This window comes from Acyrthosiphon pisum, chromosome A2 (genome assembly GCF_005508785.2).
Source record: "Acyrthosiphon pisum isolate AL4f chromosome A2, pea_aphid_22Mar2018_4r6ur, whole genome shotgun sequence".
NCBI lineage: Eukaryota > Metazoa > Arthropoda > Insecta > Hemiptera > Aphididae > Acyrthosiphon > Acyrthosiphon pisum.
Genome location: NC_042495.1, coordinates 107,336,660 through 107,359,589, shown reverse-complemented (window position 1 = coordinate 107,359,589; position 22,930 = coordinate 107,336,660). Strand labels below are relative to the sequence as shown.

Here is a 22,930-nt window from a genome sequence, read left to right as displayed (position 1 = left end):
AAACACGTATTATACTCCTATCAGATGAGTGGGTCGTGGGTGTAGTGGGTACAACAGTTGTAGGGTACTACACTACTACACTACTAGTTACTACAGACTACAATTAGGTAGTAGTCGAAAAGCTACTAGTTTTTTGTAGCACGCTAACGCTACATCTAACTCCCCCAAAAAAGAAGCTCGCTACCGCTATTGGTACTTTTTTTTTTAATGTAGCGCGCTGCTTCTAACTCTATTTTTTAAATGTAGCGTGCTATTTTTTCGCTACATTTTTAAAAATGTTCTTATTGAAAACTAGTATTTGTAGTTTGTACTGATTTGACATTTGGTCACTGGACAGGACCCAGGACAAAAACTTCACTAATAGTTAATACACTAATCATTATCATAATATAAATAAACAAATATAATCATAATTGATATTTTAATAATCACCAACTAGATTGTAGGTAGCGACAAAATAATGATAATTTTCGCTACGCAGAAATATTTAGCGCGCTATAGTATTTCGCTGTCTAAGGCAAAATGTAGCGACGCTACGTCAATCGCTACAAATAAATAGTAACGTGCTATATTGTAGCGTCGCTATACAATTAGCACCTTACTCCCGACCACTACAATTAGGTCTGTAGGTACTACATAAACGTATATTGTTTGTACAAAAATATATAATCAGTATAATAAATACATTTATGTGTTTATATAGGTACACTCATAAGTATACTGTTACTTATTAACTGTTAAGGAGAAAGGGAAAAAAATGTATTTGGACTTAAATTATTATTTATTGTGTTAGATTCCAGCTATCGTTTAGATCTGAATATAATATGTTACCATTTAATTCCTGTGAAGAAACTACATTCCAGAGTATGAAAAATGGATTTAAAACAATTATTTTTGTCACGATCACGTCATGACGGGTACTTAAACAAGGAGGATCATGTAAATAATTCAATATATTATGTGTGATTGTTATGCTTATTGTTTTAGTAGGTATCATAAAATATTATATTAAATTACTTAGGTATATCAAGTCAAGTTGTATAATAATAGGTAGGTAGGTATGTTACAATTAATTGCTTTGTGAGACGTATTTTGAAAGCATATACTTCTTGAGTTAATTAGAGACTTGTTTTTATTATTTGTTCAGGTAGGTAAGTACTTAATATAATTTAACATCATTAAATCGATATTAATTTTTAATATTTAGGAGGTTCAAATCGAAACTGCTCTGGAAACAGAAAACGAAGAAAACAATATTATTATTGAAGAATTGAAAAATGCACTTGCTTTAGATAATTTGAAAGAATTGGGCAACAATATTAAACTTACCAAAGGGAAACCATATTCTTGATATTATTGGCAAATATCCATATCAGCCGCCCCACAAAAAAATTTCCTTGTTAGGTATATACAGCTCAACAGCTGTCTTATAATTTATAAACGCCGAAATTGAAAATAAGCCATTAATAGCTTATAATTTATATAGGTATACCTACAGCACCCACACACCCAAATTATGAGTTGTAGCCGGTACACGCCTACACCTTCACAGAGAGTTCGAAAATACCGATATTGACATCGGTATATAGATATATAATTGTAGTAGGTGTAATGCAAACACAAGGGAACCATACACGTTCAAACGAAATTCATATTATATTAGGAAAATAAATTAACTTTATAATATTAAACAGACAAAAAAACCTTATGTACACGAAATAATTTATAGGTATAGGTAGTAGGTGGAGGAGGGTTTCACGACATGGTGTTGTTTATGGCCGACAAGTCGACGTCGTCTTCGTTGCGGCGGCGACGTTGGTGATTGTGGCGAAGTCTGACGACGACATTATTGTCGTTGTCGCCGCCGTTGTCGTGGACCGTCGTTGCGGTGTTTTTGGCGTCGTTTTTACCGGCCGCGGCACTGCTGTTACTCTGTCGCTGCTGCAGCGACAGCCGCAACGGTTTTTTGGGCGGCATAGGGGCCCGCCGGCCCGACTGTTCCGAATCGTAGTTGAGCGACCGGCTGGGTCGCGGCGACCCTGCGGCCGACGAGGAGGTCGCCCCGGCCGCGGTCAGGTGCGAGTAATATTCGGTGCTCTTCAACCGGTGTGAGTCGGCGGCCGTCGTGTCCTGCAAGTCGAGCGACTTCAGACTGCCGCCGCCGCACTGCTGAAGCAGGTACGGGGCGGTGCCACCTCCGCCGGACGACTCGGAGTCGAGGAACCGGAACAACGTCTGCTGGGCCTCGCGTATGTGTCGAGTCCTGCTGCTGTTCCGGCCACCAGCCGCCGGATACTTGTTTCGTTTGCCGTGCGCCTCGGCCACGCCATGCAGGTCGTCGAACGATTTGCAGGCGGCCACCACGGCGTCGGACGACGACACCAGCGACTCGACCGACGCCGAACTGCCGTACAGCCGGGGCACTGTCCGGATGCGCGTCTTGACCACTGGCCCCCCTTCCGGGGCCCTCACCGCCGCGGGCCGATCGTCGTACACCACCTGTTTGCGTTTGTACTGCTGTATGGCCGACACGCCGTGCTTGGGGCTCTTGCTCCGAACCATCACTGCCGAGTTGGCGCCCCTCTGGAACACCACGCCGCTGCCGCCCCCGACGCCGTTCGAGGCCGTCGACGACGACCGGCACTTGATCAGCTCCGACACCTGATCCTCCAAGTACGACACCCTGTGCGACAGCCTCACGTTTTCCGTCTTGTACGCGTGCTTGGACCGGTCCATTTCCTCGGCCCGGGTCCGGCAAGCGTCCAGCTCCCGCCTGAGCGTCACCAGCTCCATTTGGTGTTTGGCCGACGGTCCGTCATGCATGACCACCACGCGCACGGATGATGGCGATACCTCCAGCAGTCGGTTCAGGTCGTGGTTGTTCTTCATCGACAACACTACTTTACCGTTCACTTCCAGTAATCTGTGGCAGGAAATACAAAAATAAAAAAATTATACCTTATAAGATGCACAAATCATCCCGTATATGATACCCATGTATCTTTATGTATATGGGAAGTGGAAAACCGACTAAAGTTAGAAAATTTTCAAACAAGGCCGAACCGTATAGTAAGGGTTAAATAATAATAATAATAATAATATTATATTAAATGAATGTGTTCATATTTGTATTTATAGGTAGTAGGTAGGTACTATACTTAAGAGAATGATCTATTTTCCTATTCAATATTTCAATTGTGTTATAGGTTTAATCAAGGACCATTACACTTTAGTGAACCATTAGGAAAATTAATAAACCAGTCTTGGGCCATTAAATCATTTTTAGGGACCATTAACCACTATTGATTCGTTAAATGTTTAGTGATATTGTTTATGAAACCCTGCATTAGACTTTTACATATCTTATTGATATACAGATAAGGTAAAAAAAATGTAATCCTTTAATATAATCCAGACACTAAATAATTTTAAATATATTTAAAAATACAAATTATAAACTCGTTGACTTACCTATCTCCTTTAGAAAATCCCAAATCATTAACTGTCCAGTCAATAAACAGGCCCGGCTTATCTTTTCTCGAACCCACGCCAAACTTAGGGCTTTTTGGATCGTATTCCAGCTCTACAGCTTGTAAGCTAATCACGGCCCCGGGATTAGAAACTAAATAACTACAAAAAATTCCAGTTAGGTTGTGCAATGGTATTGATTTTTATCTTTTGCTTACTTGTATAGAGTGTTATTTTCATTTTGTTCATTGTGTTGTTCAATCTCTTCGAGACGACACTTGTGTTTGTTGGTCTCTTCCATTAGACTAAGAAGGTTAAGTTCCTCCCTGCCCAATTGATATTCCAACTCCGCCTGTTGTATCCTCGTGTCAATGTTACTGGAACGAATAAAAAAAATTAAAAACAACTATTACACGCAATGATTCTGTAAAAAGAATCAGTTATATTAATTTTTTTTTCTACTTTTTTTTTTTTATTTTAGATTTTCATTAAACAACGTGTTGTCTTGCTTACTCGGTAACATCTAATTGTTCCAGTGACATTTTTATGTTTTTAATAGTCAATCGTTTTTGGTCCATGTCATTTTTTAGGCTTTCTATTTTTTGGGTCAGCGAATGTTTTTCACTCTCGTTGACCGTATCGCTTTGTACTTTTTGATTATATTTGTTCTGCTCATTGGTTTCATTGACTAGATGAGTTTGAAGTTTTACGCTGCAAATTATTATTTTTTAAATACCTAGGCAAAGGGTTACGCGACCAATCATAAAATAATAAACCTATATAGAGGATAAACTTACTTGTTTCGCGCAATATTTTCTTTATCGTGGTTGTCCGTCATATATCCATTGATTTTGACAGGTGTTATGGTTTTTTGTGCAATCGTCGGCGGTTGGGGGCTACTCGGTATGATAGGAGTTGAACTCTTTTTCGTTTTTTTCAGCGTTGTAGACAGCGAGACTTCAATGCTAGCCATCTGGAAATTTATTTTTAAAATTGTTAATCGCATTCTATAGTTGTTTTCAAAATCATTGGACTGTACACATAACTCTAGTATTATCGGTATAAAACTTTAGGTACGTGTTATTTTACCTACAGAAATAACAATTATTATGTGTATAATCGAACAGAATTTGGTTTCAAACGTGATTTTCTATAAAGAGCCCAGAGGAGATAGGATATTGCACTTATACGCAATTATGGTAAACAATAACCCAATAACCATTAACCATGTTCGTGGGTACTCTGGTATTTTTATAAAACCTATATATTTCAGTAAATTTACTGTACATTGTGTATTTGTGTCATTATCTTAGATCCTAACATCCTTTTTCGAACAACGGTTGTGATAAATATATCCAAATGTACTTTTTACTTGTTTATTCTCTATGTAATTTTTAAATATATTTTTCTATGATAAAAAAGTAATAAACATAGCCTTACCTATAATATTATTTCATCATAAAAATAATTTTTATTCAATAGGTACGTTATAATATTCAACTTGACACAAAAATATGTTTTTATATTATTAACTCTCGTCAACAGTTTATTTACATATAAATTGAATATAGCTACCAAAATAAATTTAAATAATTATTATATTAAATACTATTAACCCAATATATAGTATTATATTTTATTATTTTATCGATAAAATTATGTATTTAGAACAGTATGTAGGTATGATTTTGCCGTTGTAAAATTAAGTTGTTAAACTGTTTAATTTTAATTTATGATTTGATTCAATAATTTTATCATTAATTACAATTCATATAATTATATAGAAAAATAGATTAAAACAATAAAATTGTTTTATTTGGTACAGTAGCTATTAAAATATTGTTATAAGCCTTGTGAGTACAAGGCCTTTAGATCTGAATAAACAGGCATTTAATCCTGGAAATCTCTGGGTTTTTTTTTTACAAGTATTTTTACTTCTATTGTACTAACATTTTTTTTAACCTGCAACTAGTGGCCATTGAAAATTACAATATTGCCTAAGTTGCTCACCACGGGAAATTTCTTGGTGTGGCGCTGTCCCCGTGGGCCTGCCTGGCCCTGAATTGTGTACAATTTGTGAATGGTGGGTACTTTTCCTTATTATATAGTTAGGTATTTTTAAGTCGATGTAATAATAACAAATAATATATACAAAAAGCTTTGATACCTATGTACCAAACGTAAGGTATATAGGTATTAACTATTAAGTATAAACATTATATTATAATAAAATATAATTATAATAGATGGGTAGGTACATATTGTTTTCAGATGGGTACTAAAATAATATAATATAGGTATTGTAATTTATTTATCAAGATGATTTTTTTTAAAGTTACCTTAGCTTCTAATGTTTCAAGTTGTGAGAGTCTGGGTTCCATAAATTGAGTTGGTGGTGGATGATGTAACGAACCCTAGAAAATAAATAAATATCTATATAGGTACTTTAAAAATTAAATATTACATATTTATACATGACTAGTTTATAAGTCTATATAGGCAGTACCTAATGAATAGCAAAATATAATTAATAGGCATATATAAGGTATTACAATATAGTATTAAAAGTACAATTTCAACGCAATAAAATATTTTTTTAGGAGCTATACACTTATTACTAATAAAGTACCTACCTAATAAATAGGGCTAGGGACTTCTAGGAGATTGCTTGTTTTTAAATAATCATTAAGAACTTAGAACATAGCTAAGTAATATAGACATTTGTTTCATTGCAATTCGATTTCATATTTAAAATTTATAGTCGCATATTTTGCATATTTCACAGTTTTTTTTTTTTTTAATATAGGTTTAAGATATATAATTTAATAAAAAAAAACGCTAATTTTAAATAGATTTCTTGGACCTGAGATATGGTTCGATACTACGATGGTTTTATTTATAGAAAATAAATATTTTTAAATGCGTGTTTGTTTTCCTCGCCGATCACTCGCATTGTTATATTGGTACACCACACGCATGATTTCCTAAGACTCGATGTAAGAAGAAAACAAATCGAAAAAGAAAATTAACTTCTTGTTAATAGGTAGGTACCTATACACAAGTTTCATATTATAAATTACAATTTGAACTAGATTTTAATTAAAAACTGTGAAAACAAAATACATTTTTATAAAGTAATTTATTTTAAATTACGAACAAAAATGAATAATTATACCTAAATATTAAGCTACATAATTTTGTATATTCGCTTAACAGACCTTAATTTGCCAGATCTAGTAAGTGGTTCCGTAGTGTAGTGGTTATCACGTCTGCTTTACACGCAGAAGGTCGCCAGTTCGATCCTGGCCGGAATCAAATTAAATTTTAAATTTTTTTTCATTTAATTTATCTATACTACTATACTTCCATAATACTTTTAAATAATCATCTAATCGTCGATTTATCTTAGTATTTATACATTTTTTTTTATTAAATATCAATGAAAGATATCGTGTGCAATTTAAATTTTATAGGATTTAAAACAAAAGTCATTATAGTATTGATGCCGCGCTTTGTGTTCACTCTACCATTATATGCTATCTTTGTATTTGTATTCAAGGGTAACGGATTTGACAAAATTTCAGCATATAAAACCTTGCTCACAGGAAAAATTCTCACGCCTCGTGAAATAGTCAGTATAATTACTAATTTGACAATTTTATATTTAATTCATATATGATGATTTTATGTTGGTCTAATCGGACTCCGATTAGAAAAAATCTTAATGTTGAAGTTGTAATAAACGTCTGTCTATCACACATTTTTGCGTAATTTTCTGGAGTTATTAAAAGTTAATTAAAAAATCAGTGTCTAATGCGACTTGATTAATCCCACTATTTTACGAAGCATGATCATTTTTCTTGTACTTGATAATAAAAATCTTTGAAATTGTTTGGTTGTATTTGTCCGTTTGACTTATCGACCACCGTGGCATATACGACTATAAATTGTCCGCATTTTTGCAGCCTTAATTGAGAATATAAAGCTATATTATCGATTATTAATTCGATCTCTATCAAGAATCAAGACGTCCTCGTTTTATATTTTATCTCTTATAATTAATCACGTTATTTTTTTTTTTACTAAGACTTATAAAACATATTATATTGTTTACACCCACAGTAACTGTATAATATGACAATATATGTTTATCATCGATTGAACACTCACGATGAGCCCAACACAAGATAATATAATTCATTGTTACTTGCATTAATATATTGTGTACAATAGGTACCATATCTAATATTTAATATATCTACATGTAAAACACATAAACCACAAACAATATCTTGGTGTCAAACGCGTCAACGCTTCGTTATTACAACAACTTTAACGCAGTAGATCCACTGTATAGTTCCACTCTGCCGATCCAGAACAGTTGTTCACAGCTAATATCAGAAATGACTTGACGGTTTTTAATACAAAATGATATCAACAGATTCCTTGAAATTTGGAGGGTGTTATTGGCTTCTTTTTCAACCCCTGTAGTTTGGGTAGTTGCTATACGGTGGCTCACGCATGATTACAATATGAGCTTCGTCTTGGCTCACGAAAATCAAATAATGTTTTGTACGTATAAGCATTTAACATAACATTATGTATACTTTTCAAACTAAGTGATGTCCGTTGATATTTCTAACAAATCCTATCCATTCAAGGAGTAATTATTGATCGGCTAATCCCACTAGACGAACCGGTCTGTGGTTGTCGGACTGATAAAAATAAAGTTTTCTAAGTTATATTAATTTGCGGGTCCTAGAAGCGTATGACTTTAACGCGATTTAGCAACATATACATAGATGTATTCAATGTCTCGAATAGTAATAAAATAATACAGCAGTATACCTAAACTACCACCTCAGTAACCATGTTCACGAGGGTGTTCATTAGGGTTGGGTACAAGTTGAACAATTAAATTTATTAAATTATGCGAATGACGAAAACTACGCACCTATAGCAAATCGATTTAAAATATTATGTTAATAATGTAGAGTGGACTGGAGTTAGTACCAATTAAAAATCTGCTTCGCGATCAAAACCCGACTACTGGCTATGCAAATAATATATATTGTATATAGGTAACTTACCTATTAAATACTAATTATTGTCATAATTTGGAGGGTATGAACTGATAGCATTACATGTAATATGCTATTACAGATTCACGATTGTTAAAAACTTAATGAAGACCGAGGGCACAATTTAAGAACACCATCCGTAAAAATATAATATTGCGTTCTAAAAATACAAACGGTGGGTATAAATTATAGAGGGTAGTGAATGAAAGCGTTTCGCCGGTTTGCACATCCCAACATCTGGTATGTCCCAAGAATAGGATGTAGTAAATTATAAAAACGATATTAAGTGGTTCATTAGCATTTAAAATAAATTAGGACCACAGAAATTACTTATACCTAGGTAGTATTGTACATTTTTAGATCTACATTTTAAATGACATAATATTATACTTTCCGTGTAGCCATATGTAGGTACTAATATACAGTGTTGTAAAAATTCCTTTTATATAGGAATCCGTTCAATTCCTCGTTCCTTTAGTATAAATAGGAATTCGTTCAGTTCCTAGTTCCTATGAAAAAGGAACTCATTCTTTTCCTCGTTCCTCGTGATTCATGAGTTATTAGTTATTATAAATTTACTAGCTATTATTACTAATCAGAACACAGTCATATGTGAAAAAAAATTGGTAGCTTTGTCTATAATTTTTTTTTAACAGATTGATAACATGATAAGTAAACAAAAATACAAAATTTTTCTTCCCAAATGTTTTTTTACACTTCTCCGAGAAGAACAAAAGAATTATAATATTTACGTTCCTATTCCTAAAAATAAGGAATTAATTCGCATTCCTATTCCTTTAAAAAATAATGGAATTTATTCCTTCATTCGTTCCACTAAAAAGGAATTAATTCCAGGAATCGTTCCTTAACAACACTGCTTATGTATTATACACAGTATACACACTCGTTCGAGTAATCGAGTTTGAACATATTTGAATTAACATTATGTACGATTGATATAATCGTATTGACGTAACTTGTTCACTTAAGTCATTACTACGGAAATTAATTTTTAGCTGTTCCCATAATAGTTATATACTTTAAATACTTATATTTTCTTTCAAGTTTAACGCGCTGTGGTATTTTTTACTATTTTATCATTACTATTATGTAAATTGTTATGTTTCGTGGGTATAGTAGTCGCGATCAGTATTTAACCATCTTTTAACCATAGATACATATTATTTTCACTGTATACGAGCCATAATATAAGTACCTAATAATAATACAAACTACACGATGATAATATTGATGCAGCGAAACGGGAAAATGCGCACGTCCGACACGACGTACCCACACCGACGTCGTATCGCCGCTATAATACTTATATATACGAAATTAATAGTTTGCCGGCGACTTGCCCAGACGATAATAATATTATAATAATATTACGTTCGATTTCCAATCGAGGAGGTTATCGGAATCTACAACATCTACGAGATTTTTAATGATTCCAAATAACAGGTTGGCCGGATACTGGTGGCAGCGAAGTGTCTGCGCATAATAATAATAATAATAATAATAATATCAGAACATTCAAAATACAGAATACACCGTATTCTCGATTATTTCTCGTATACATGCATCATGCGGTATGCGTATCTCTATACCAACAGTAATTATTATTATACACTGATCCGTTATGAAATACACGACCACCGCCGCAATCACGCGGTTTCCTTGGCCTCTGACCGCGCTTACCCGCAGCACATATACGGATATTATATTGTCCGGAGAGGCTTTACTAGCATAATTTGTTTTTGAGGATTATTCTCATACCGTATTGCACTCATGTCTGTATTTACATATAATATATATATTATATATTTAGGTGTATTGCGTTGCACGATCGTTGATCGTTATGATATTCTAGATTCGTTTTGTACGCCTATCTGCGGTAGGAATGGCGCACAACGGCGCAGCGATTTGTTCAGTTGTGTGTCAACGAAATAATATGCCTGGCCTTATTATACATGTATAATATATATTTAATATTTATAAACCGAATAATTTGACATTGTCGATTTGGTTGTATACCAGTAAAATTATTATTTATTTTCTTCTGGAACTTTCCAATTTTATATTTCAAGCACTTTTATTTGTTTCCTCGTATACGCATATACGTATAAAGAAGTTTTAACTTTTAAGTCCAAGTTCATCCGGCTTATAGGAGACAATAAACTTTGTGCACATACTTCAAAACGTTATGTTTTCGTATTTATAACTGTATTTTTATTACTATTATTATTATTATTATTGAATAACAACACAATTTTCTTCGCATAATCGCATATTGTGTAACAATAACTCATGTCCGTAGATATTAATAAGAATATAAAAGGTTTGATAAAAATTATTTCATATTTTTCATCGTCAAAGAATATCATTAGGCAGTGTGTTGCACGACGACGAATTGCAAAAATATCTTTTAGTTCGTAGAATTTATTTTTGTGTACAACTTTGAAGTCTTTGGGTCGGATAAAGTATATTGTAACCGGAACCTGGATATTAAAACGAAATAAGGATTTAGTATTTAAAGTGTATCTAAATTTCAAGTATATACCTATATAAATAGTTTGAATTTTTATTTACATATAGTTTCATAAACTTTCTGCCAACTTACGAGACTAAATAATGCACAAAAACCACTATGCATGTACCTATCCCCGAAGGACATAAGTTGATATTTTATGTCTTACACCACATGAAGAGAAATATACGAGCTTACACGTATAGATAGTTTTAGTATATGTTTGAGAATGAAATTTCAGCTGTAGAAAGCCACATTCACTGGTTAGGTTATACAAGTTAGACGATTTTGTCAAAACTTGCCAAGATAATAATTAATACGTGACAAAGTGCATATTAGTACCTAAAGGTTCCTTCTATCGAGAACTGTATATACTTGTAAGTATGATGCTTTATTCATCAAAAATAAAAATTGGTTTTCGTGTATTTTTTTTTATAGAAATAGGGAAAAATTTTAAATGTTAATTAATCATAACTAATGTTTAAAAATAGTTTATTTCGGACACGGCACTTATTTATTATAAATTCAGTATATCTGTATACTTATTTATACTTATCCTTATTTCAATATATTATACAATTTATACGTGTTAGTATATAATTTAATCGGTCGATATTATTATAATAAGCGTTTCAAATGTTTTGGGAATAATTATTTATATTATTTTACTTTAATGGGTTTTATGCTAATCGCTATATTCATTTTGACAGTATTACACCGAGATCTGTGATGGGTACTTACCAGCGAAATGGTTCTTTGAGGCGACATTTTGGCCCTTTGGTCGGCTGCCACCATTTGACTGGCGTATAAATTGTTATACAGCTCCGCGATGGTCGAGTTGTTCTTCTTTGACGACCTGCAACGACAGCAAAGTGAGTATGAATGAACAGGTTTTTCGACATTTTCGCGTTCGCGTACATGCGAACGTTGCATATTATATATATTATAATTTTTAATACACATCGAGTCGGTGCGTAATTATAGTTTAATTTTGCGTGTGTGTAGTTCATCGTAATTATAATACGATTTCAAGGCAAAAGCGTACGGCCGAATTGTGTTTAAAAATCAAAACAAGTCGTAGGTTAGGCAAAATATTATCACTCGACTAGATATTTTTATTAAAAGAAATTAATACTTGTACAGGTGAACTTATTTTTTTTGCATGTATGCATAAATAGAACGAATAATACTAAGTCGCAAATAAATAAATTTTATATATTCGATTTTTGTCATATAGCCGTTTCACGTTTGTCATTGTAGATCATCAAATGTTATTTACTCTCAAGGCTATACTATTTAGTATATGTAGGCATTTTCAGTGGCGAAAAACTGTACTACTTATTAGTATGTACTATTTTAAAAATAATAATGTTAGACATTTTATATACATTGGGTATATGATAAATATTATTCATACCTATATATCTGATGAAAAATTACTGTACAGCACGCACAACTGCATAATAGTATTTAGTGCCGATGCTATAAAAAAATTAATCAGATAAAAAACAATTTATGATAGTTGTTCAAATAGACATTAGTCCATTAAATAATGTTTATATTATAATATTATTATCTAAACATAGACTTTAGACATGACTTGGAACTCAGTACATGATCGAGTGAATTGCCCACGAATTCACATGGTATCAGTCACATAGGCAGGAATTCCAAAGCGGGGAGGGGTTGTTATGAAAAAAACAACTTTAATGGACGAAATAAAATATACTAAGTAAGTATGCATTTGTCCTTTGTCAATATTAATCAGTTTTTGTATTATGAAAACTAATTTAAATTAAATAATATCCATATTATATTTAAAAAAAATATATATTTCACCATTTGATTATAATATATTGTGCGTAGGTAGGTATTATACACTTACAATAAATAAACACGGTCAGGTTGCATTTATAAAATAAATTTATAACAGCTTAATTTTCATAGGTAGGTACCTAACTATAGTTCGTATTTTGACATTTCGTAGTGCACTTGTTCAGATATTCTGTGTTGTATCTATGAGACTATCTAAGTCCTAACTATACTTCAGATCCTTTGAAAAGTAATTTTCAAAGTGTATCGTCGTAATCCTCTCTCAAAAACCCACACAGTAATAATATTATGGTCCATGATTAATAATAAATCACATTAAATTCTAGGTAGGTAAACTAATTTGATTTTCTTATGTTCCAGTATATATTGTACGCATACCTACATTTATTTATTAGATACCTTCAAATGTAATATAATAAGTTTGTTAAAAGATGTTTAAAAAAAAACTTTACTATATTAAACATAAAATGGTAAAATATATATTAAGTAAAAACTTTATTTTATATTTTAATTGAAGTGAATAATGAATTGATTTTATAATCATGTTTTTTTGTTGTACTTTCTATAGTAAAAAAAAAAAAAATAATTTTAACTTTGTGAGTGATTTCTGGTATAAAATTAGGATCTGGTTGGTAATTTTTTAAAGTATTTTACTTATCAAAGACAAAAATTCTCAATACTATTCAAAATAATAGCCAAAATAATGAAAATAAAAGAATTTTACGCAAAACTAGTTTTTGACAAAATCTTTAGCTATTTTTTTTTTTACCTACTTAATTCAAAAATAAATAACTCAAGAGACATGATTTATTAACCAAATAATCATATAAGCATTTTCTAGACATGATATGAATATGAGAATATTTTGGATATTTGGTGCTATTTATAGACATTTGAAATATTCTACTTATTTTAATATTATTTGATTTATGTATGATAACATTTGTCTATTAGTAAAATAGTTTAAACAGTTAACAGAAGGTACCTCATATTTTTCATAACAACAATTAAAAAGAATCGAAAATACCAAGTCACAATGATAATTTAAAATATTTAAATGTACCTATAAAATTTTCAATTTTGATAGTTAGAGCTCGAATATTTATACAATGTTCCTCATAAGTTGTTCTTACTGAAACTTAAGTCTCAAAAATACATATGCACAATTTTTTATAGACATTTCAAGTTCAAAAGTCAATGAAATTAGGTATTTAAACAAAAAATAACAATTTAAGTTTAAATTAATAAAACATTTTTTTCTAAAAAAAAATTTCACGGTGACTTAAAACTTTTCTGCCACTACTTTTTTTTAGCTATATATACGAATACGACGAACCTATTCATACTATTCTACGGTACGTCTGTATTGACTTTTACGTTTATTGATTTATTACATATAATAATGGTAATCATATATTCAATAATATAATGTGTGCGATTCAATCACCTTACTAATTGAAAAATAAATTTCTAATGCAATTTAAAATTGTAACAAAATAAAAATCCATAGAAATATAATAAATGCCGACGGTCTTTTTTGATTAGAATAATTTATTGTACCTATTCAATGATTTAACATTAAATAAACTTTTCTATGAGGTTACAAGTTATATTTTCTGCCTAAATGTTAAATGTACCTATATAATATTGTATGTTCCATATTAAAGGCAGTAAAGCCCAAATTGATGTTTTTCAACCTCAACTGCGGAGTAAATAATATCTGATGTATTTGTTAAGCAAAATAAAACGAAATCAAGCAGTATATTTAGATCATAATATAAACATTTAAATTGCAGTAATATGTAATTCAAAGCTTAGGTTAAATAATAAAGCATAATATATATTATTGTTATTATTATTATTATTGTTGACACAATTAATTACCTATATAAATACAATCTATTAACTTTGTTATATTATAACATATTTTAATAGACATTTTGTTAACTATAAGTACCGATAATATCATATTTTTGAATATATTATAAAGTAGCAAAAAGTTTTGCAAGTTTGGTAAATAAGTTAGGTGAAAAATGGGAATAATAGATTGTATGTTATCTCTTTTAATTTAAAGGCTGTTTTTATGATCAGGTAGGTACATTATAAATATGTGCAGTAATTTTTTTAAATTTTCATTGAAAATTACATAAGTACTTGCACTGTAACGATTCGTATACACGATATAAATTATTTGAAAAAAATATTTTTATAACAATTATTGAGTTTTCTTAAAATAGTTTTGATCAAAAAATATAATATTCGAAACTACTTTTTGAAATGTTAAAAGTAATTCCAGTATTCACCTTTTGCCACATCGTCTTAATAAATTGAAGTCACTAATTTGTGAAGCCGTAGAACTCATGATATCACACCATATGATCCTAAAAAAAACATAGAAAGAAATGTTAGATATTAGAATTTATTAGTATGATTATTAGTATGATTAATAGTAAGGAAAGTTTATTTTATTAAAAATGTTACATCGTCGAAAAATAATATTACTTATAATATTTATATTTATAATAATATTTTATCTATTAAGAGCTTTAGATCTCAGTGGATTAATTATTCTTATTAAATTATTAAAGTTAAATATTATAACAAAAATTTAGTATTATATTGTGTTATTAATTAATATATTAATTATTTGCAGTGTATAATATATATGTGTATATATATATTGTTTTTAGTATTAAAATTAAAATATTATAAAATTGATAATTTAAAAAGAAAATGGTAAAAGTGAGTAACTCAAAAGTTCTGCTGTACAGTAGTTGTCGAATGTTGAATGCACCTACTTGTCATTGAACATATGTATTCAATTTGAATTCAATGATTAATATTATTGTTTAGGTACAGAAAACAATTCTGAGTGAAAATGGTTTGTCTGCCTATATATTACTTCATTATGTATACATGTTATGGCATATATTTATATTACTGTTGTAAAGTAATTTATTTTACTATTAGTAATATAATAGGTTGAATACATTTTTGTCGAAAATATTGTAATTCAACATTTCATTGTGTGTATAAAATATAATAATATACGTTAAATGTTAAAAGTTTCAAGTACCACTAATAATATTATTAAAAAATTACAACAAAGTTATTATTCATTTAAATATTATCTGATTTCGTCCAAATTTAAACTTCAAATGCTTAAAAAAAATGATGCTATTGGATCGTTTTATATTTTTAAGTAGCTATAATAACAAATTATGAAAAACATTGTATTAATTTTTAAGTTTTTTGACTCAGCGAAAATTTTTATCAACATTTATAGAAAAAAACCTAAAATACTTAAGCATTTTAAAGAGTCAAAATATTTTTAAAATGTTATCATTTATAGAAAATAGTAATATAATAAACATTTAATAAAAATGTCATGTATCTAAGGTTATTTGTCTTTGAGGTATATCAAAGAAACAAAATCGATTTTGTCAAATATTGGTTTTGCGTAAAAATTCCGGTTTTCCTAAATTTTTCCCGGTTATTTTAAAAAGTACTGGGCATTGTCCACTAAAGTACTAATTAAATCGAATTTTTTACCAGAAACCACCCCCAAAGTTGAATTTTTACTGCCCCAAAAGGTATAATAAATGACAAAGTAGAAAAATTAAATATCAATACAATCAATTTTCGCTCAGAATATAAAATTAAATAATCCAGATACCTAATATAATACAATATATTATATGGTAATTAATAATTATATAGTTGAAAATGTATTATTATTAAATAATGTTAAGTTAATGATATAGCTGGTTTGTTTACAGTATTAATTATATAATATAAAAGTTATGTTAATTTCTTTCTTATTCGTTTTCATATGAAATATCTTACGACAGAGCTGTGGGTTTGTTTTTAAAAAATAGAATATAATTTTTCCCCTGTTAATTTTAAACATTCATACAGGTGTGTAATTCACACCGAGCTTCGCAGTGTTTTAGTGCGTGCTATAATATGAAATAACGTTGCCCAATTCAAAATGTTTTCTTTATAATGTAGTCGCCGGAAGGAATGTCTACTATATAGGTGTTTCAGGAACAACTTTGATATTGTTGCCCGTAATGACGACTAAACAAACTTTAACGGGTTTTTTTTTTTGTTTATTATTATTTCGGTTATCTCAATCGCGGTCGCCGACACGATTTTTAAATAATGGTCCAAAACATCGTCAGCCGTAGAATTATTATTGTGTTTGTATTTTTATTAGCGACGGCTACATGCGTGACTGTACTATTTTAACAGGTCGTTTATTACACACGTTCACATACAGGGTGTTTCTAATCAACGTCAATAATCAGTTTTTTTTAAACATTCAAATAGTCCGAATACATTTTGCTAAATGGACTAGTAATTATTTTTTTTAAACATAATATTATTTAGGTATAGGTAATATGTTTTGCACGGAAACGTGTCACGCCCACTCAGTAGTACCTATTATATATTTGTTTGCTAACAACTATATTATAATAATAACGTCGTAGTATAGTCGAGCTTTGACTTTTCAATGTCGACTGTCATATAATAATCGTCACGTAATATTATAACAATATATAATATATTACCAATAACAGGTAATGGCCATAGTTGCTGGGCTTCATGATCAATGAAAAAAATAAATAAATAAATAAAAATATTACCTATATATTACATTATATTATTATTATATATCGTGTGACTACGGTTAAAGTGTCTATTAATACGTATTTAATTATAACAATTGAAAAGAAATTTAATTTAAAATATAATATATATATATATTTTTTTTTTAGAATTATTTAACGTTCGGAGTCGTTGCAGAGAGAACCGCCCTGTATACGCTAATCTTATGTTTATAGACGATTTATCCACCTGCACACCGCATGCCGCTGTATACGTTGATGGACCACAAAATCACGCGCAGAGCACAGTACGTAGCCGATCTGTCTCACAATACACACACACACACACACACGTTATCCTATTGTGCGACGGCTTCGGCGTAGGCACAACGGATTGCGTCGTTGGAATGCACGTACGCAATTTGTGTGTGTAGTTATAATATGTATGTATATAAAATCGTATATTAATTTAATGTGTGCCCATTATCGCATTAACGAAACCGTTGCGTAATTCGCTCGAATTTCGCAGTCGTACGGACAAATTTACACTGCCGTAGGTATCCTCGGGTGCACGCGTCCTATTCACCACCTCTGACTATTATATTATACGTCTCTCGCCGGAGGACTTGACTAGGTACCTACCTACCCGATCGGAGGCGGTGGTGCAGGAGTGTTTAAACGCACACACACACACACACACACACACGCGAAAGCCATCACTGTATATTATTATATTATCTATTATTCTACTATTACACATACCTGCACGGTTGCTGCGATATTCTCGTGCGAAGATTGCGCACTTACACGCGACTACAACCGACTGTATAGGGCAGGCGTGTGCAGTCGAAAATCATAACTGTTATAACGTCCTTGTCCTCCGCGGCTTGCGGTATTCGCGTTGGTTTGCGAAACGTAATCGAATTATATGTATATAGTACTATAGCAGTGGTAACAGTAATAGTAATATTAGCAGTAGTACGTCTTGTGGTGCTAGTGCGAAAACTTAAGACAACACTCGGGGGACTTTAGGGGTGAGAAAAGTTTTCGGGCAAACATCACACGGCGCCGTATGTGTTTGTGCAAGTTTGTCGCGTGTACGTGTGCGGTGTGCATGTGCATACGAGTTTTCCATCCCTTTATGCCACCCCAAGTACGCCGATGGCGGTGACAACAAGTCCTAACGTCTGTCTTAAACTAATATTATATAACCACATCAGAAATAACTCGCGTGTACGCGCTGAGGAAATATTTGACAAAACCCCGTAAATGTAAAGGTAGTCCTCGATTGAGTAATATTATTTGTATTCGCAATATTTTGTACAAATATTTTACAAAATAATACCAAATTATGGTCTGTAATAATATTTAAATATTAATTATTTTTTACAGTTTAAAGTTCAAACACTGTATAAGAGATGTGCAATCGTAAATAGATATTAAATAATACCTAATAGATTAAAAATAATTTGTCAAATACGACGAGTCGTAAAACTGAATAATGACGTTCATTTGAATATTTACGGGTGAATAGTATGTTATTTATTATTATTAGGTCGTTAAGAATACAACGTATGTAACTATAAGCATTATTCATTAGGATAGCTTCTTTACCACAATACCTATGTAAAATGTATAATGTAATCAATAATCATGTACCATTCATTTTTCGTATATCATAATATAATATAGTATACACATTATTAATTTTCTTTCAAATAAATAAATAAATAAAGGTATAAGCAAAAAAACAGTGTGTAACAGCACGGTGAAAAATATTTCAACCAGTATTTTATTCAGTATATAAGTACCTATAACCTTTAGTGATAATAATAATAATAATAATAATGAACGACCTTGTGAATTATTATTACTAGCGGAAGAGCAATCTGAAGTGGGATGAGATGAAATTTTTTTCATTCATATCACTTTCGATTCAATATATTATATTTACGAAATTATGCAAATTACAAAATAGGCATTTCATCAATATATTTTATGGATTTTAGCTGATTAGAGTTAATTCAATCTCCAGACAAATTGTTATTGCACGTAAACGGTATGTATTTGTTAATTATTAATTGAAATATATTAACGGTTGCAATTAAATTCGAACATAAGGTACGCGGTTTGAAAAACCAATTGAAATTTTACGATCTCTGACAGTGTGATTACGTATCTTAACAACTTCACTATGCATAAAAAATACCGGAAACTTGAACCGTTCTGAACCGGTTTTACTAGGTTTGAAAATTGGTTAGATTATATTTTCTGCTCGTTCCCGTTGCTTGTGGTCACCAAAAATATCATTAAAAATATTATTCCGTATTTTTGATTATCGTCACGATGGAATTCACGTTAGTTAACTTCGATGTTCAACCAAAAAACACGTGAACGTAAACACTCGTCAGCCACCGTTTTTATTATAGATTTCATATCATACGTAAAAAAAATAAAAAAAACACTAAGGGCTAGTTGCACCGTCTCTGATTAAAGTTAACCGGAGTTTAATCGGCTGAATTTGCCCGGTTAAATATCTGTTATCAGCTGATTAAGCTTAATCGAAGTTTAACCGTAGACGGTGCAACTGGCTCTTAGGTTATATAAGTTAATTCGGTTAAACGCATTTCGAATGTTTTCATATTTAAGAGAAAAATGCCCGCTATAATTTTGAAACAAACAACATAAAAAAAGATATTATTTTCCTGGGCACTATGGTATTGAAGGGGAAATTATTTGCGCCAAGTGGCAAGTGTAAATAGTAATAATAACTTATAATAGACATTGAGTTAGAAAAAAAAATATTATTTATTGTTTTTTATTTTGTAGGTAGGTACACGAATTATTGCGAAACGCATTTCAAAATTAAAACTGGCATTGTTTTTTTGCGTTAGGAATATTATTATTTATAGGTACTCAAAATGTATTGTCTGCCAATGCAAATAGCTTGACATATCTATATGTGTTATCGTTAAAACGTTTCATTGGTAAAATTAAATAATTCTTTTGACGTTTTAATATTTTGTAAGTAACTGCACTAAAATGCAAATGAGTACCTAGTTAATAGTAATTTATTGTTTTCGAGTCGACGAAGTTCTATAATATTCTAGTTTTGATAAATATTTTACAATGTTATATGAAATATATATTATTATTTCCTATTAGTAACTGTTGTTAATTTTGATTGTGTAATGAATATAATATTGTACGTAGGTACTAGGTACCTACCTACCTATACATATTATACGGCTATCGGGCTATATACAAGTTAATTGATTTTATAATTTGTGACAGAGATACGTATAATATTATTAAAAAGCCGAGTTTATCAAACTCAATTTAAAAAAGAAAATTATCTCCAAATAATATACACGAGCACGTCAATTTCGGCATAAATTGCACATTATAGGCACCTAACGGCTGGCATTATATTTAGTACAGGGCAGGTACACTATATAACAGTAATTTACTAATGTGTACCTACTTGTCACGTGTATACTAGCTATTACATCGACGGAAAAAATATTTATGTTTAACCGACTTCCATAACAACAACGATAATACAATAGTTGCATTATTTTGTTCGCAGCTATTATAGGTATTATACTTTCGAAATATTTTATATGGATATACCGATATTGTTAAGTTACGTGTGTGCAGTATTAACTGTAACGTCGCAATGGTCAATCCGACCACGGTCGTGTCCGATGCTCAAATAAGGATTTACTGGGCATAATAGTCTACTTATCCGAAGCTTTGAGAGAATATATTTTTTCGCGGAGGTTACCAACTGGTTTTCCACAAGCGCGCCGCAAAGTCACACCAACATTATTGTAACGATAATAGTTTATTGTATATTGACACGTATATTAGTTATATAACTATACTGTGGCGTGGGACTCTATTTTTTTGTTATCAAACGCGCATAAACGGACATATTATTATGATCAGACAGGGTTCATTTAAGGAAAACGGTGTTTTTGTTATGCCATCTTACAAAACGGATCATATCAAGGTTCAAGACCATTCCCACGAGACCAAACAATATGACCGTGGACGGTATACCGCGGTTAGTGCCGGTCACAACAGTTTGAATTCGGACCGCGATATTATATTATTATGCATTTATTGGATAATCAAAGAGGAAATTCACTACTTTGAAAAATGAACGCGTACAGCCATAAAAACAAGTTCAATCATATTTATTGTAAAATTAAGTAGCCTTTTTAACGTAAATATAATATTGCTACCTAATATAAGAGTTAAACCAAAATTAATGAATTTATCTATTCGTATAAGTACGTATTCACGTATAAATTTGGGTTCATTTAAGAAGAATACCATTTCTTTTTAATGTTGAGTTATAGGATTTTAGACTTTAGGTACTTACTATACGGAGAATTGATGTCATTATATATAGTTATATAGTATGTTTGTTATTTGTTACCGGTCAATAGACATCAATCACGAACAACGAAACGTTTAACGAAAGGATATTTTCGTCATCTAATAATTCATCAATAGGACCTGTTTTTTTTTTTGGATAGGCACTACTACGCGTATGTACGATTTGATAATGAAATGAACCGCAGGACCAATCTCTCGAAGGGAATACGAAGAGGTTGGAATCATTAAAAATTGATAAAAAAAGCAACAGGATCCTATAAAAAAAATTGAGCCCGGTCAAGCTTAAGTAATGTATGTATAATATATATTATATTTTATTAATGTTATTTTCTTGTATTACCATTGCGACCTACATACGAACATGTTTTCCCTTTAAACATTCGTGTACGTTACTCTATCACATGCACACACGCGTGCAAAGATATTCACTAGACATAGGTACTACCCGCAAGTAATAACAAACGCTACGGTCAATTTCTTTAAAAATTTTAAAAATTTAAGTGCGATTTTTTTACGCGCAGGTACGTCATCATTTATAAACTGTATAAAACAAACTGTAATGTTGTGCATTAAATGCATCGTGTGTATGTATACGCATAATTTTATCATCTAGTAACATTAATTCCTGCTCAAAAATGTACTTGAAAATTACAAAATGATTTTTCCAATTTAATACGACGCATTTTTTAACAATACAAGGCCATAATATTATTACATTACAATACACGCGTTTCCGGTGTAATTGATTTCAGACATTTTTCTTCGGTAATGTTACCATGGGTTTACACACCGGCAACGGTACAATTTTGTAAAGAAAAACAAGTCGAATGTGTTGTATAGGTATATATTATTGTGAATGGCACGAGCGTAGCGGTTATGTGGATATATATTTTACACATGGTTATTAAGATTAATATAAAACATAAAATACACTCGGCCAGAGCAGACATCTGAGTCGTATTTAATGTTGTTAACGAAAATGCATAATAGCTTATTGTTCG

At 31.1% G+C, this 22,930-nt stretch overlaps 1 protein-coding gene and 1 non-coding gene across 2 annotated transcripts in view; one reads left to right on the top strand and one right to left on the bottom strand.

Annotated features, from left to right (window-relative positions):
• Positions 1–406: 406 nt before the first annotated feature.
• LOC100575278 overlaps positions 407–22,930 on the bottom strand; it is a 34,233-nt gene continuing 11,709 nt past the window's right edge. The window contains exons 2-9 of the mRNA XM_003241831.4: positions 15,216–15,293; positions 11,821–11,935; positions 5,808–5,882; positions 4,266–4,441; positions 3,982–4,179; positions 3,687–3,845; positions 3,472–3,630; positions 407–2,923 (exon numbers count right to left, since the gene is read on the bottom strand). Coding sequence (XP_003241879.1) covers positions 1,756–2,923; positions 3,472–3,630; positions 3,687–3,845; positions 3,982–4,179; positions 4,266–4,441; positions 5,808–5,882; positions 11,821–11,935; positions 15,216–15,274 — 2,109 coding nt within the window. The 5' untranslated portion in view covers positions 15,275–15,293 and the 3' untranslated portion in view covers positions 407–1,755. The remainder of the gene's footprint in view (positions 2,924–3,471; positions 3,631–3,686; positions 3,846–3,981; positions 4,180–4,265; positions 4,442–5,807; positions 5,883–11,820; positions 11,936–15,215; positions 15,294–22,930) is intronic.
• On the top strand, positions 6,711–6,783 carry TRNAV-UAC. The gene has a single exon. It is a non-coding gene; the product is annotated as a tRNA-Val (tRNA).